The 17375-nt window shown below is 42.0% G+C and overlaps 1 protein-coding gene across 3 annotated transcripts in view; it reads right to left on the reverse strand.

Annotated features, from left to right (window-relative positions):
• rnf4 (ring finger protein 4) overlaps positions 1–17375 on the reverse strand; it is a 56655-nt gene that overhangs the window by 20426 nt on the left and 18854 nt on the right. For all 3 annotated transcript variants that reach the window (XM_048527215.2, XM_048527212.2, XM_048527214.2), the window contains exons 2-3: positions 13050–13341; positions 8532–8637 (exon numbers count right to left, since the gene is read on the reverse strand). In XM_048527215.2, the coding sequence (XP_048383172.1) occupies positions 8532–8637; positions 13050–13058 (115 nt within the window). In that variant the 5' untranslated portion in view covers positions 13059–13341. The remainder of the gene's footprint in view (positions 1–8531; positions 8638–13049; positions 13342–17375) is intronic.

The following is a 17375-nucleotide window of genomic DNA, read 5'->3' on the forward strand; positions in this document are numbered from 1 at the left end:
ATATCACAAACAACAGTGGTCCCAGCACAGATCCCTGTGGAGCACCACTGGTCACAGGTCTCCAATTTGAGAAACTCCCTTCTACTAATACTCTGTCTCCTGTTGTCTCGCCAGTTTTTTATCCATCCAGCTTGCACACCCTGGACCCCATGTGACTTCACTTTCTCCATTAGCCTGCCATGGGGAACCTTATCAAATGCCTTACTGAAGTCCACGTATATGACATCTACAGCCTTTCCCTCATCAATCAACTTTGTCACGTCCTCAAAAGATACCTACAGATACCAGTCTTCAGCCAATTCAAGTCACTCCACGTGATATAAAGAAATGAGTTACTGTTTGCTGTAAAGTCTATGGGTCTTGACACCATTCTGGCAAGAGTACTGGACTTGTGCTCCAGAACATGCCACTGCTCTAGCCAAGGTCTTCCATTGCAGTTACAACACTGGCATCTACCCAGTGTGGAAAATTGTCCAGGTACGTCCTGTAAATAAGCAGGATAAATCCAACCTGGCCAATTAACGCTCCAATTTACTATTGATTATCAGTGAGGTGATGCAAGATGTCATCAATAATGTTATCAACCAGCACCAACTCGGCAATAAGCTGTTCAGCGACGCCCATTTTGGATTTCAGCAGAGTCACTCGGCTCCTCTGATGTGTCTCTCATGTACGGTAGGGTGACGAATGTGCCTAGCCATGTTGTGTCTTCTTGCTGTGATCTACCATTACCTCCACGATAGGCCATAACAAGACGACAATGCGGCCAGACACTCTAGTCACCCGACCGTATATCAGCGATAACCACGAGACTACCAGGCCCGGAAGTATCAGGGTAGCCTACAAACCAAAAACCATCCCACAACAGCTACTGACAAATGTAAAAGGATCCCATACCCACAAGCAATAAAACTAATGTAATATACAAAATACCACGCAAGAACCGAGAAGCATTACATCAGCCAAAGTCGAAGTAAACTGACAATAAAGGATACACCAACACCAACCAACCAGCAAGAGACAGGACCAATTCTCACTAGTCTCAATACACACAGCCAAAGGAGGACACGAATTCAACTGGGGCAACATATCCATAATAACACAGGCCAAACAGATTCATGCCAGGGAATTCCTGGAGGCTTGGCATTCCAACCAGAACTCCTTCAACAAACACAGTGAACTAGAGCCGATTGAGAAACCACTGAAAAGCAGAACCGGAAGTGATGCCTACCACCCCAGCAAATTGAGGAATATAAATAACAAGTGGAACTGAACACCAACGCTTCACCAGAGGCACACTGATGATGCTACATAGCACGGTGACAAAACATCTGCAATCAAACGCACGGGCTTGGCAAGCAAGTCTATACCCACAAGTCTAGGGGCTATCAAAGCAGCCAAGGCCACCTTGTAGGTTGGCCATGAAACAATTCCACAATTATGCAAAATCTGCCCAGTGCCATTTGTCTCATGGGATCAAGTGGAGGCAGAAATCAGCAGGCTGGAAAGTAAAGGAATCATCAAACTAGACCAGACTGCAGAATGGGCAGCACTGGCTGTGCCGATTTTGAAGCCCGACAGTTCAGTTGGGCTTTGTGGGGATTTCAGACAAACAATAAACCACTTTTCACAGACAGATAAATACCCAAGCCCCCCCTCATAGAGGACTCGTACACAGAGCTGGCAGGGGGCTGTCCTTCACGCATCTGGACATGAGCTATGCTTGCTTGCAATGCAGTTAGATGAGGATTCCCACAAGTATGCTGCAATTAAATAGCCATAAGGATTTGAACCAATATATGAGACTGCCATTTGGGGTGTCATCTACCTGTGCAATTTTTCAGTGGATGATGGCAAACAGGTTGCCATTTATGAAGATGCTGAGTGAATAATAAGGAAGACCAACAAGGAGCACACAGAGAAGTTGGACATAATCCTTAGATATTTCTCCCAGACTGGCATACACCAAAGAATGGAAAAACGTGCGTTCCAGGCTCCCCAAGTGAATTATCTGAGCTACACAGTTGACAAGACTACGGCATTGGAAGATATAGTGAGGAAGATCATAGGTTCTTCTTTGGGCTGGTAAATTATCGAAAGTTCTTACATAACCTGGCACCCCCCATCCTGGCACCTTTGTATCAATTCTTACAAAAGAAGGATCAGGCCTTGGAAATGGCCACGTAGCCAAGCCATAGCTTTCAGAAAAGTGAAGAAACAGCTTATCATCTAAGGTGTCGGCACATTACGATCGTGCCTCGGAATAGTGTTAGCTTATAGGTGGCCCAGTGGAGAGGAATACCCAATAGCACATGCATCCAGGACTTTGGCTAATGCAGAACGTAAGTCTGCCCAGATAGAGAAGGAAGGTTTAGCGATCATATTTGGAGTCGGGAAGTTCAATCAATACCTCAATGGACATACATTTGTAATAACAGCAGATCACAAACCCCTACTGCTTAAAGAGGGCAAAGCAATGCTGCTTATAGCTACAGGCCAAATTCAGCAGTGGGCTCTAATATTACGTGCATATAATTAAAAGTTGAAACATGGTCTGGGAGACAAAGTTGTGAATACGGATGCAATGAGTCGACTCGTGTTGGCAAATACACCACCAGTGTTACTGCTACTGCAAGAATCTGTAATGGTTTTAAAGTTCCTGGATATACTTCTAACCACAGCCAACAATATCAGATTTTGGACACAAAAAGAAGTGACACTTCACCTGATGGCCGCATAGCCAAGCCATAGCTTTCAGAAAAGTGAAGAAACAGCTTATCATCTAAGGTGTCAGCACATTACGATCGTGCCTCGGGATAGTGTTAGCTTAAAAGCCGAGATTTCAAACATACCTGTTGGGCTATAACTTGGTGTCGGACGGACAAGGTCAGAAATCACACTTGTCCAACACGGGCACCTCCACATCTGGGAGTTATTTCAGCAAGATAGTTGTGGTTGTTGGAGGTCAGTCATCTCAGCTCCAGGACATCTCTGCAAGAATTCCTCAGGGTAGTGTCCTAAGCCCAACCATTGTCAGCTTCTTCATCAATGGCCTTCTTTCCATCATACAGTCAGAAATAGGGATATTCACTCATGATTGCAGAAGGTTCAACACCACTCGTGATTCCTCAGATACTGAAGTAATCGTGTTCAGTTGCAACCAGATCAGTAAAATATCCAGGTTTGGCTGACAAGTGGCAATTAACATTCTTGCCACACAAATGCCAGGCCATGACAATCACATCACCGCCTCTTGACCTTCAATGGCATTAAAATCACTGAATGCACCACTATCAATATCCTGGGGGTTTCTATTGACCAGAAACTCAGCTGAACTCACCATATAAACACAGCGGCTGCAAAAGCAAGTCAGAGGCTAGGAATACTGTGGCAATTAACTCACCCCCGACTACTCTAAAGGCCATGCACCATTTACAAAGCACAAGTCAGGAGTGTGATGGAATACTCCGCACTTGCCTCATCAGGTGAAGTGTCACCTCTTTTTGTGTGATGGCTGCAGCTCCAACAATACTCAACTAATTCAACACCAGGGCACAAGCAACATGCTTTACTGGCACCACATCCGCAAACTTCCCCTCCCCCCACACTGATGCTCAGTAGCAGGAGCATGCACCATCTTCAATTGCACTGCTGAAATTCACCAAAGATCCTCAGATAGTACCATTCAAACCCACGAACATTTCCCTCTAGGTGGTCTAGGGCAGCAGGTACATGGGAACACCACCTACAAGTTTCCCTTGAACACTCACGCATCCTGACTTGGAAACATATTGGTGTTTCTTCAGTAATGCCAATTCAAAATCCTAGAACTTCCTCCATAATGACATTGTGGGTCAACCTGGACTGCAGTGATTCAAGAAGCAGCTCACCACCATCTTCTCAACGGCAGCAAGGGATGGTCAATAAATGCTGACCAGCCAGCGATGCCCACATCCCACAAATAAAATAAAAAGGTCAATTCTTAGCTTCTGAACAATTAAAAAAGCTTGAAGGATGATCTCACAACTGAAGTTATAACTAATAGAAAAATAAGTTAACAGACCCATCAATTTTTACCTGTAGAAAAGATAGGCAAGGGCTAACTTGATTAAAGGCAACATTATGACGAGGCTTGATAAAATAACTGTGGATGCCAGCGATCTTAAATAAAACTGGAGAAATTCAAGAGGCATGGCAGCACTTGCAAGATATGAAACAGTTAACTTTCCAAGTCCAAATCTTTGGAACTGAAGGGGGCTGGAAAATATTGGCTAAGTTATTGACAAAGTTGCAGGAGGAGCGAGTAGAACAGCTGGGTGCCCAGCTCAAAAGGCAAGAGAACTGCAAATGGAAGTTGAGGAATGACATAGATGAAAAACAGGTGCTAATTGTAAGTAGACAAAGCAGAAAACAGGTCATCTCTGCTGTGAGTAGACCCTTTGTAAAATGACATTGGTGGAGACCAGGTGAGAAAGAGAATATAATCAAAAATGATGGACTGTACTCATGGTCTGATAACGTTCAACTCAACGATGAACATCAAAGGCTGTGAAGTGCCTTGTTGGAAAATGAGATGCTGTTTCTTGAGTGTGCATTGGGTTTTGCTGGAACTTTGCAGCACGTCTGGAGCAGAAATATAAGCAAAATAGTAAGCAGTGTGATGAAATGGCAAGCAACCAGAAGACAGCGCAGAGGTGTTCAATAAAGCAGACAGCACCCAGACTGGTTTGGGTCTCATCAACGTAGAGAGGTTGTATCGTGAACAGCAAATAAATTAGCTTGAACGAAATGAGTACATGTACTGGGCCTTGGACACTTAAGAGGGAATGAAGTAAAAGGACAACGATTACACACAATCCGTGAATACACAGGAAGGTGAAGAGGTGTTTGGAGTGACTGAAGAATGGACCAAGGTGTCATGGAGAGAACAGCTCCTGCAGAATACTGACAAAGGAGGGCAGTGGAAGGTGTCTAAGGTTGTGACATCTGGCTGAAAGCAACGTAAATGGGGAGGATGATTCTTTGAATGCAGAGGCTGATGCAGTGGCAAGTAGGACAGGGTTAACCCAATCGTTACTCTGGGCCGGACGGGGATGGGATGAGGGTAGAATGTGTGAATGAATTACACACGGTCTGCCAACTACACTGTGGGAAAATAAACTCAGTTGCGGAAAAAAACAAGAGACATCTTGGAAGCATCCCTGCGGTAGTTGGCATCAGTTGGATTGGTACAACACTGATGGAGAATGTGAGATCACAGAACGGAGTTCTTACAGTAAGCAAGGTATAAAGAAATACAGTCATAGTAATTGTCAGATTGTTGGTGGGTTTGTCTTGGTTATTAGTGCAAAGCACATCACCTGGAATGGAAACAGCAGTTAGAGGAAGAATCAGAGATAGATCAGGTGAAGGTGACAGGAGGATTGTGGTTGGAAGCACAATTGATTTATTTTTCAGATTCCAGACAAGAGTAGGAAGCAACACTAACATTATCAATGTACTGGAGAAAAAGACTTGTGCAAAGCCCCTTGACCTCTCACAAAACCCACACAGGACAGGGACTGGGAAAGGGAAGGTTCTACATATCCCACAAACAGACAAGCTCAATTCGGAGAATCTGAGATAACAAGGTGTAGAGCTGGATGAATACTGCAGGCCAAGCAGCAGAGGAGTAGGAAAGCTGATGGTTCAGGTCTGGACCCTCCACACAGATGATATCCAGTTCTAGTGCACCATCACCTCTCTGGGATCCTTCACTGATCCAATATCCAAGACTGCACATCCTCCAAATAAATACTGTAGCATTGGTTTCAGTCCCCATTTCAACCCATTCCCTGAGATGGTGATTTAATCTCTCCCCTCAAAATGCCATTGCACTTGCCTTCTTGCCCAACTTCTGGTCAATAATTTTTTTTTTGATTTCAATGATTCCCATGCTTATTTGCACATTCCTTGATGTCCATACGTCTCAGTGCTAAACCTCAAATTCTGATTCCCTAATTTTAATCACTCCATCAGTGGTGGCCATGCCTTTAGATGCTTGGGTTTTTAAATTATGGAATTCTCCTTTTATTGTTCAATACCTCACTTTGCTTCTCTAAGACTCTCCTTAGAACCTACTCCTACACGGTGCAGGCTTGGAGGGCCGAAGGGCCTGTTCCTGTGCTGTAGTTTTCTTTGTACTCCTCGTTCAACAAAACTTCAGTCATCTGACCTAATATAATCTCACATGGTTGGTGTCACACTTTACTTACTTTCTCCTGTCAAGTGGTTTGGAATACAGCAGGATATTAAATGCACAGTACAGTTTGGGAATTGTTAATGTAATAAGGGGTCAGACTGGGGAAGTGATGACCACAGAGTAAATGAAGTGAATGGTACAAGATGTCTTTAAGTGGAAGTTATAGGGAGAAAGGAATTACATACGCTAATAGTGAGGGCTGAACAAGCAGAGACCAGACTAGTGTGGACTAACACCAATGGCCTAGACCATTATCGGTGTCTATGTATAACTTATCCTTGCTGGCCCCTACCTTAGACTTTTTTTTAAATACAGATATTAATCTTGTCAGTTGGAGGTATTTTAGTGGAACACACATCCCAACTGCCTTGCCATAACCATAACTGTAACATGCTAAGCAGGCAACAGTAATGTCATGATGGTTGACATCAGACAAAATGGCAAATATTGCAAATAGTAGCGCAGAACTTACACTCTAAACTTTACATGTTAAAACAACCATCCATAAGTGTCCCTTCTACACTCAACAGGAACAAGAGAACCAACTTGCAATCAAAAATTTTTGATTTCAATTTGCTAAAGGATGCTTAAAATGTCAGTGAAAAATGTGTCTCTCACCCACTTGAAGAATACAAGCTTTTCCATTTCCCGCACATACGAATGGTTAGCACATAAATAAGACATAGCATAATCTTCACATACAGATATGTCAATACAAATTAAATTTAGAAACTGGTATAGGCCATTCAAAGTCAATAAGACTGCTCTGACCTTTAATATGACGACAACTTATCCAACACCTTAATGCCTTTTGCCAACAGTAACCTCATAACTTTTGATATCATTGATAATAGAAATATGAAAATCTCTCAATGTACTCAGACTGAGTTTGGGTAAAGAAATACAAAGATTCACGACCATGTGAAGAAACAATTTCTCCTTCACACAATCCCAAATGACATCTGCCTCATTTGTAACTTGTGTTCCCTGGTTCTAAATGCTCTCCAGCCAGGGTAAACATCTCATCTGCACCCATCCTGTCTGTCCCTTTAAACAGTCATTAAGTTTCAAAAGATCAACTCTCCTTCTTAGAATCTTTACAGAATACTCAGTTTACCTAATCTCTCTCCAGTGCTCAGCCCTGGCATCCCACAAAAATCTGGCAAACCTTCACTGAACTCCTGCTGCGGCAATAATATCTTTCCCAGCGTAAGGACACCAAAACTGCACAAAGTAATGCTCTGCATCTCGACTCAAACTGTGAAAGTACAAGTTGAAAATTCCTAACTGAAAATCATTAACTCACTAGAATGAAGTACACGCAATGGACAGACAAAGACCATAAAGTCCACAGAATCACAGGATTGTTTCAGCACAGAATACTATTTGCCCATTGTACCTACAGTGATATTCGTACCTAGTTTCGATTTCCTGCCCTTTCTGCAAATCCTGGTGCACTATTTCAAACCAAATAACCGTCCAATGCCCTCTTGAATGCCTCAATTGAACTGCCACCTTCTACACTTTGATGGCAATGCATTCCAATCTCTAAGGACCTGCGGTGAGAACTAGCTTGGTTGATTTGCACATCAGTTTAAATCTAAGCCCTCTTGTTCTTTATTTTCTTAAGAGATGTACGAACAAACAGGACATTGAATGACAAGTAGATTTGGGCTCAAAGAAATCGTGGCTAAACTGACAGCCCTCTGCTTCACTTGCCAGCCTTTTCCTATAACCCTGGCTGATTAAAAAAAACACTAACCATCTCAGCCTTCAATATACTTAACACCCCACTGAGTAACTACCCTCTGAGATAAATTCTTCCTCATTTCTGTGTTAAACATGCAAGTCCTTAGTCTGAAATAATGCCCTCTAATCAGAGATGCCACCACAAGGGGATGTTCCTGTCTGCATCTACTTATTTGGTCTATTCCCATAAGAATCCTATATTTATCAGTAAACTCAGTTCTCATTCTTCTACATTCCAAATGTTCTGTATCTGATTTTTACAGTGCTGGATGGAGACAGAAAATACATGGTTGTTCTATAGGTAATAACTGCCAATCAAAGCAAACTGCACTTTCAAACCCTGCTTCACACAGGTAAGAACAAACCCAGGACGAGAGAGGAGGTCTGGTTGAAGATGGCCTAGTATACTCAGCATTGAAGCAAACTGACCACCCGTGGTCATGTTTTATTGCCAAACACACCCACAGTGAGAATTTTCCATTGGTTTGGCTCAGTTCCATCCACAAGAGGAGGCTTGGTGTAAACAAAGCTTGCTCCTTACCAGTCTCTACAATTTCAGCCTCCGGTTCAGCTGGTTCTACTGATCTGCGTTGGCGGCGTGCCCTTCTGGATTGCTGAGGAGGTACCATCCGACGCTTCCTTTGTGTCTGAAAATATAAAACAATCTATATTTTGCTGCCTGTGACAAATGCAAGAATCTGTTGCTTAAATCTCCTTTAAGCTGCTTGCAATTATTCAAGAAAAAGCAGTTTCTCTGGTATTTTGGACTGTCTGTATCTTTACTCAAATAGAAGTATGCAATTACCACCGTTCAGCAAGGGCATGATTATGAAGGGAGCTTGCTCAAATAAAGTTTTGGTTGATTAGAAAAGAAGGCATCAGATCAGAGGGTGAAAAATCAACTCCAAGTGAGAGGAGGAAATCCTTCATATGCAAGTTCTGTAAAGTGGAGCAGGACAACAAAAGCTTTAGTAATCTTCCTTCCTTCTTAATTAATGGCACGACATTAGTAATATCATTATCTGCCAGGACCTTTCCAGAAGAGGGAATTTTGGAAGATCACAGAAATGCCACACTCTCTCCAATTACATCCTTCTAGATCACACAATGCAAATCATCAGGTCCAGGGTCTCACCATTCTTTAGTCACATTAGTGTTCCCAGTATAGTCCTCTTTGTGATTACAATTGTTTCAAATTCTCACACCCTTTTGCCATTAAATTTTCAAGTATTGTTAGGAGTTTGTGCCTTTATTAAAGTGAAGAGACACAGTGAATACCTGCTTAAACAGTCTGCCATTCAATGTTTCCTTCGTTTTATTCCATTGCCCAGTCACACTCTAAGGTCAATGCTTACTTTAATTATCTTTTATCTTCACTTGGATAAGTTAGTATGTCGGTGGTTGATATTTTCAGTCAACAAGCAGGTATGCTAGAGAGATGGATTGCTATTAGTTTAACTTAGAATCTTTGCAAGTAAAGAGCTGATGTGGTGCTGAAAACAAAAATATTTTTAATCAGGATAATTTGCAAGAATTCTATGGTAAGGAGTAAATACATTTTTTTACTGTATGAGAGCAGGGGGTTGATTGGTTGGCAAATGAACACGGCTTGGTAGAGGAGTTTCCACAGAGAACGCATTAGTTAATTATCCCCAACAGTTAACTAGCAAGGTGTGTTGTAATTTCAGACTAGATAGGTTGATTAACAGCAGTCAAAATGAATAGTCTCCCATCTAAGGTCTCCAGATCCAAATCCAATACAACATATCAGGCTTACTCACTACCAACTACTTAAACAGTTTCTTACGTGAAGAACTATTCTGGATGTGAGTTTGCTCGCTGAGCTGGAAGGTTAGTTTTCAGACGTTTCGTCACCATTCTAGGTAACATCATCAGTGAGCCTCCGACGAAGCGCTGGTGTTTATGCCCCGCTTTCTATTTATCTGGTTAGGTTTCCTTGGGTTGGTGATGTCATTTCCTGTTCTTTTTCTCAGGGGATGGTAGATTGGCTCCAAGTCAATGTGTTTGTTGATGGAATTCCAGTTGGAATGCCATGCTTCTAGGAATTCTCGTGCATGTCTCTGTTTGGCTTGTCCTAGGATGGATGTGTTGTCCCAATCAAAGTGGTGTCCTTCCTTATCTGTATGTAAGGATACGAGTGATAGTGGGTCATGTCGTTTGGTGGCTAGTTGATGTTCATGTATCCTGGTGGCTAGCTTCCTGCCAGTTTGTCCAATGTAGTGTTTGTCACAGTTCTTGCAAGATATTTTGTAGATGACGTTCGTTTTATTTGTCGTCTGTATAGGGTCTTTTAAGTTCATTAGCTGCTGTTTTAGTGTGTTGGTGGGTTTGTGGGCTACCCTGATGCCAAGGGGTCCGAGTAGTCTGGCAGTCATTTCGGAAATGTCTTTGATGTAGGGAAGAGTGGTTATGGTTTCTGAGCCCGTTTTGTCTGTTTGTTTGGGTTTGTTGCCGAGCAATTGGCAGACTGTGCTCATAGGGTACCCGTTCTTTTTGAATACGCTGTATAGGTGATTTTCCTCTGCTCTGCGTAGTTCCTCTGTGCTGCAGTGTCTGGTGGCTCGTTGGAATAATGTTCTAATGCAGCTTCGTTTGTGGGTGTTGGGATGGTTGCTCCTGTAGTTCAGTATTTGGTCCGTATGTGTTGCTTTTCTGTAGACGCTGGTTTGAAGTTCCCCATTGACTGTTCGCTCTACTGTGACATCTAGGAATGGCAGTTTGTTGTTGTTTTCCTCCTCTTTTGTGAATGTTATGCCAGTTAAGGGTATTATTGATGGTCTTGAAGGCTTCGTCTAATTTGTTTTGTTTAGTGATGACAAAGGTGTCATCCACATAGCGGACCCAAAGTTTGGGTTGGATGATTGGCAGAGCTGTTTGTTTGAGTCTCTGCATTACTGCCTCTGCTAAGAACCCTGATATCGGAGATCCCATGGGTGTACCGTTGGTTTGTCTGTAGTGAAGAACTATGATGAACTGCTATGAAGGTTGTTTCCTTCCCACCCAGAGTGGCGAGCAGTTTAGCCGGACTGGAGGAGTTCTAATATCTCTGCAACCATCTCCCCACTACACAGACGGAAAAAAGGGGCAGAGTGATTATGTCACTGAATCAATCATCAAGGCCAACGTTAATGTTTCATGGGCAGATTAAATTCCACCAGCTACCATGATAGGATTTTAATCTGTCCATTGATAAACCAGAATATAAAGCTAGTCTCAGTGATGGTGACTGTGAAATTATCGTTGATGGCTGTAAAGAGTCCACCTGATTCACTGAAGGTATTTAGAGAAGCAAGTCTGCCTTCTAAACTATCTGGATTACATGTAAACCTACAGGAATGTGGTTGACTCTTCCTTGCTCTGTGCAAAGGTCAAGCAAACCATTCAGTTTAAGGACAATGAACAAATGTCAGTTCAGTCTACGATACACAGATCACATAAAATAGCAAAGAAAGAAAGAAAAACTCCAACACTGACCATCAAACGGACCAGTATAACTGGCCAAAACCCTTTCTGCAACGAGGAAAATTTGTGACGTCTGTTCTCACACACACTGAAGTTTAGACAGGGGAACAAGAAGCCTTTTAAGTAATAAGACAAGAAGTAGGCCATTCAGCCCTCCAGCCTGTGACCTAACTCCAAATGCCTTCCTGCCCAAATTCCTGATACCTTCAGCAAACAAAGATCTTAGGCCAACAATTGATCAGTTTGTGTCTGTGGGCGAGTGTTCCAAACCTCTCCCACCCTTTGTACAAATGATTCCTAATTTCCTTCTGACATGTGTGTCACTAATTTTTTGATCATGGCCCTCATCCAAAACTCAACGAACAGAAATGCTCAACGGCCCCCAACCATCTTCTGTCTATTAAATATCTCAAAAATGTAATGTCAATCACTCTTTTACCTTAAATTCCAGGGAATACAACACTTAGTTGACTTCTTGTTCTAATTTAACCCTTACAGTCCATCAATCCGTTTAATAAACATTGCACTCCCTCCAAAAATAATATATCCTTCCTACAGTGCGACACGGTGGCTCAGTGGTTAGCACTACTACCTCACACACCAGGGACCTGGGTTCCAATCCAGCATTGGGTGATCGTCTGTGTGGAGTTTGCACATTCTCCTCGTGTCTGCGTGGATTTCCAGTTTCCTCCCACAGTCTAGGTTAGGTGGATTGGCCATGCTAACTCGCCCCGCACTGTTGAGGGACATGTAGGCAAGATAGATGAATCTAAATGCAGGGTTACAGGCATAGAGTAGGGGGCTGGGGCTGGATCTGGATGAGTGCTCTTTCGCCACTGTTTGTACTTTAAGCATTCCACTTATGACTGCAGGGCCCAGGACTCCATAGCACTCCAGATGCGCTCTCACCAGGAATATGCACAAGGAAAACAACTTTTAATTCATTATACTGTCTTGCTAGACATAAAGGTTAGCATTTTCTAAAAAGAGATGGGCAGGTGTAACAAATTATAAATCAAGTCAAAAGGCTAATAATCTGCATAACCAGTACATCATTGTTCTTGGAACCTCCACTGTTCTTGGCCTTCCACTGTTTAGAAAGTAGCCATTTTACCTGTTTTCATTCCAATGTAATTGCCTAGGTAGAAGTCCATTTGCTATAGTTTTTTCAAATATCTTTAATAAAAAAAATTCAAACATCATTCTATTAGTTTGAAGGTTTTTCAAGACTGCCTGCTTCAGTCCCACTTCCTGAGCTTAATTCAAGGGTCAGCGTCTTCTCTTTTATTTTTCATATTGCTCTCTTTAATCTTCAGATTTCTCACTTAAGGAAAGCATTTTTGTGTCATTATAATATTATAGTGCCAGTACACGATTTGACATACATGAAGGGATAAATAATAATATAAACTCACATCCCATTAAGTGGGCCTCAGGTCGATCTTTGAATGGTGAATAGGAAAGCATAACGGAACACTTACCGATTACCAAAAAACCTCAGCGTGCATTCAGCTGTAGAGGAGTACATGGTAAAGCTAGGATAGTGACTGTTAAATGAGAGAACATTTGTACTTACTGTGCTCATTGCGTTCTGAAATTATTTGAAATTATGACAAGAGTTGAGAATATTCAAAAACTTTTCATCAGGGCTTTCAAGGGGTGTGTCGTCGGAACCAACGCTTAACTTCTGATTGGCCACATGTCTTCTGTCTGTAGATTTTGTAGATCTGGCTCCCTTAATTTATAGTTAGTATTAAAATGTCCTTTGCGTTGACAAGTGAGATTCAGAATCTTTGATAAAGCAGACGATGCTTCAGAAGACAGAATCTATCAGTTTGCATTCCAATAGGACATGACATGGGGATAATCTGTATAAAAAAAAAACATTCATTCATACAGTTCCTTTCACAATCTTTGGACTGCCTGATGTGCTTTGACGCCCATGAAATATTTAAAAAGCCAGTCCTTGTTGCTGCATGGAAACCCAGTAACCAATTTGCTTACAACATTTCATAAACAGTCATGGAATAAAATTCCCAGAAAATTTGGTTTAGTGATGCTGGTTGAGCAAAATTTAATTTGCCAAGGCATGAGATGTACTCCTCAGTGTCCTTTGAACTTACAACATGGGATCTTTGCATTTACCAGAGGGGGCAGGTAAGGGTTCTGCTGAATGCTGCTCCTCAAAGACCGCACCTACAACTTAGTATCTCATTGCAGTGTTAGATTATGCATACACAATCTTAGAGTGGGATCTGAATTCAAAATCTGACAATTTAAGAGACTGACAGAGCTAATAATCCATAACACCGGATTAGATGCGCTATCATAAACACTGCACGCTCTCCAAAATAATGTATCCTTCCTATAAATGATATAACATAGTCCCTGACAAACGGAAGCATGAAAAATTATCACTTTGTTGCTGTAATGTTCAGGGTGCTAAGTTAGATCATTGCTCAATTTCCTAGCCAGTTGTTCTGCTGGCATGAGTTCAGGATCTCATCTGCTGCTGCATAAAGAGCGACAAATTGTGACTCAAAAACAAGGACAGAATGTAAAGTATATAAACAAAAACATGAAATTGAGTAACTGCCTGATATTATTGAAGAGTGATAACCCCTTGCATGACCATGAACCAACCAGGATCACAGTGGGAGCAATGGTGTATCAAATATTTGGCCCGTCAAAACAATGGGGAAAAATAATAGTCCTGAAAAACATGGACTTGGTATGTGCATTTCACACAACTCCCCACACAATTCTTAAATGTAACAATTCCATTGGTAGCTTTCAGTGCTATGTTCAGCACAACAGTACAACTCCAATTAAAAAGAACCTGACTGAAGATCTCCATCTTCAGAATTAGAATGAGTCACAGTCCCTCAAACCTGTTCCATCATTTAATTTGTTCATGCTGATCTGCATCTCAACTCCATTTACCCATCTTTGGTCCTTCTCCGAGATAAAGTGTGGAGCTGGATGAATACAGCAGGCCAAGCAGCATCTTAGGAGCACAAGGGCTGACGTTCGGGTTCTCCAGTTTCCTAGCATATTGGGAGGTCAAATGTACATTTTTTTAAACAGGTGCTTCACAAATCTCTCCAAGGTCATAAATCACACAACACCAGATTATAGTCCAACAGATTTATTTGAAATCACAAGACTTCACCTGACAAAGAAACAGTGCTCAGAAAGCTTGTGATTTCAAATAAACCTTTAGAACTACAACCTGCAGGTCGTGTGACTTCTGATCTTGTTCACCCCAGTCTAACACTGGCACCTCCACATCTTGACAGTTTTCTCGAAGCTAGGTCACTTAGATTCTAAAAATAGCCAAGAAAAACATGTCTGTGCATTTGCAATGATTGCCAGTATGATGCTCTGTTAAAATATAAAATTGTGCACTAGCACATTTTCATGATTTGAACACGCTGGGAAGTAACACCAGCTAACTTGGTGAATTCATACGCATAAATAAAATTAAACATAGAGTGCCTTTCACATCCATCCTAAAGCGATCTACAGTTCAAGCACTGGTGGAAGGTTAATTGTTTGTGTATAACAAGGTTCTGCCATATGAGATAAAGGACCAGATGCCAATTGAAGTTCACGAAGCAGAGTCGAAACAACACAAAAGAGATGCCATTTGATTCAATGACATCCGAGTGGCTATTTAGAGAGAATCCCAGTCAGCCCTATTCCACCCCTCCATCTCCACAATGCTGCATGCTTGTTTCCTTCGAATGCCCATCCAATTTCTTTGAGTTTCTGCTTCCAGCATCCTTTTGGGTAGCAATTTCCACAGTATTACTGGATTATTATGTAGAGTGGGGGGGGGGGGGGGGGGGGGGGAATCCTTACTTCCACCTTGTATTTCCGATCTAATATTTTAAACCTATCCTCCCACAGTCCCTGGACTATCAGCTAACAGCTAATCTTATTAGTCTATCTCCTCTAAAGCCATGAATCTTGGACATCCCTCTCTTCAACTTCTCTTGCTCAAAAGAAAACAACCAATCTTACGGCATTCAGACAATCATCCTGGTCAAATTCTTCGGCATGCTTCCAATGTCCTTACATCTTAAGGTGTGGTGACGGGAATAGAATGCACTAGTTATGGCTTCAGCAAAGCTTCACAAAAGGTTCAATGTAGCTTCCCATTTTTGAACTCAATATATGTCAATTTATAAGAGGCCAAGAACCAAAATGGTTTATTGGGCAAATCATCAGAACTCACCTGTCCTTCCTTGAATAATGCCATGGGATCCTTTTAGATCTGCCATGAGCAGACAATTGAAGTTTTTTGAAGTCTAATGGCACATGAGCCGGTGTTGCTGAAAGGCTGTTGAGAGGTCAGGGATTTGAAAATGAGATTCCAGAATGCCTTGTCAAATTGAACTGTTGGACTCCTTGGTCTCCGTCTACAGACAGCGTGGAGACTTTTGGGAAAAGAAGCCGATTTCACAGGACTAAAGCATAACAGAGTAAGTTGGTATTCTGCGGAAGTGAAAGAATTTGCAGCAGATGAGGTTGGGTTGGGCCGGAGGTAATTCTGGTCACAATGATGGTCAAATGAGCACTTAACTCATGGAGTCAGCTCCCTTGCCTCCTTTAACCTGCCAGATTTCCTGAGGGCAGTAGTTAAATATTAATGATTGTTAAAATGAAGACATACAGCCTTAATTATTATAATATTCAAATTACCAACCTGCTTCCTGGCAACAGACTTAACAGCATTGGGCAATCGAACGAGAACAGGCGGGTTTGAGGTAGCTTTGATTCCTGCTTGAGTTTTTTTTGAAAAACGTTTTGACATCCCACAGAACACCAATACACAGTTTTGGGAAATTAACAATCAGCTCCTAATGTTGATACTCAAAATTACGAACAGCTACAGCAGGAGTCAGGCTGAGCTACTCCTCTACACATGGTCTCTGTCTTTGGAGAATTCACGAGGAAGATAGAAAGTAGCGGGTAAAACTACCTAGAAGTGAGCTGGCACGAGATCTGCACTTAAAAGCAGCTTGGAACAGGTGACGTGGCCTCTCAGCCACTGAAAGTTCATGACCATAGTCTTTATGAGCTCAAAACATTAAAGGGAAGATGGGCTACCAAACAAAATTAAGTATTTGGAGACTTGCAAGGATAATTTATATTAATACAATGGAATACCTTGGTACTTAAAACAGTTGACCACGGCTTCATCTTCACCCATTTTTAATACCCATCATTATGTCATAATGTGTCTCTTGGGTCACCTTTGTTGCCCAGTCATCCCTATAACCTAGTGAACCAGGGCAACTGCCTGAAGAGGCAGAGTCAGATAAAGCCTTTCGAGCAAGACATTGATGGCAATACATCTTCCAGTCTAAATGCTTCATTCACTTCCAAGCTCTCCAAAAGTCAGAAAGCTTGCATGTAAAAAGCACTAATATGAGATATCCTACTGGATTCTGTAATTTAACATTACAGTTCTCTTGATATACCAAAATTCCTGCTGCAAAACATTTTCAGATAGGATCCTCATAAACACATAGAAGTTCCTAATAAATACTTTTCTTTGGTATTCATAACTGAGAGGGACCTAGTTGTAGAGGAGGGCAGTGTGAAACAGGCCGGTAGGCTAGAGGAGGTTGCTGTTAATAAGGAAGATGTGCTAGGAATTTTGAGGAAGTTGAAGCTAGTTAAGTCCCCCAGGCCTGATGGGATTTATCCAAGGATTCTGTAGGAAGCGAGGGAAGAGATCGCAGAGCCTTTGGCTACGATCTTTTTGTCCTCACTGTCCGCAGGTATAGTGCAGGAAGATTGGAGGGAAGCAAATGTCATTCCCTTGTTCAAAAAATGGGAATAAGGACAACCCCGGAAATTACAGGCCAGTTAGTCTTACATCAGTGGTGGG

This window comes from Stegostoma tigrinum, chromosome 3 (assembly GCF_030684315.1).
Source record: "Stegostoma tigrinum isolate sSteTig4 chromosome 3, sSteTig4.hap1, whole genome shotgun sequence".
Classification (NCBI taxonomy): domain Eukaryota; kingdom Metazoa; phylum Chordata; class Chondrichthyes; order Orectolobiformes; family Stegostomatidae; genus Stegostoma; species Stegostoma tigrinum.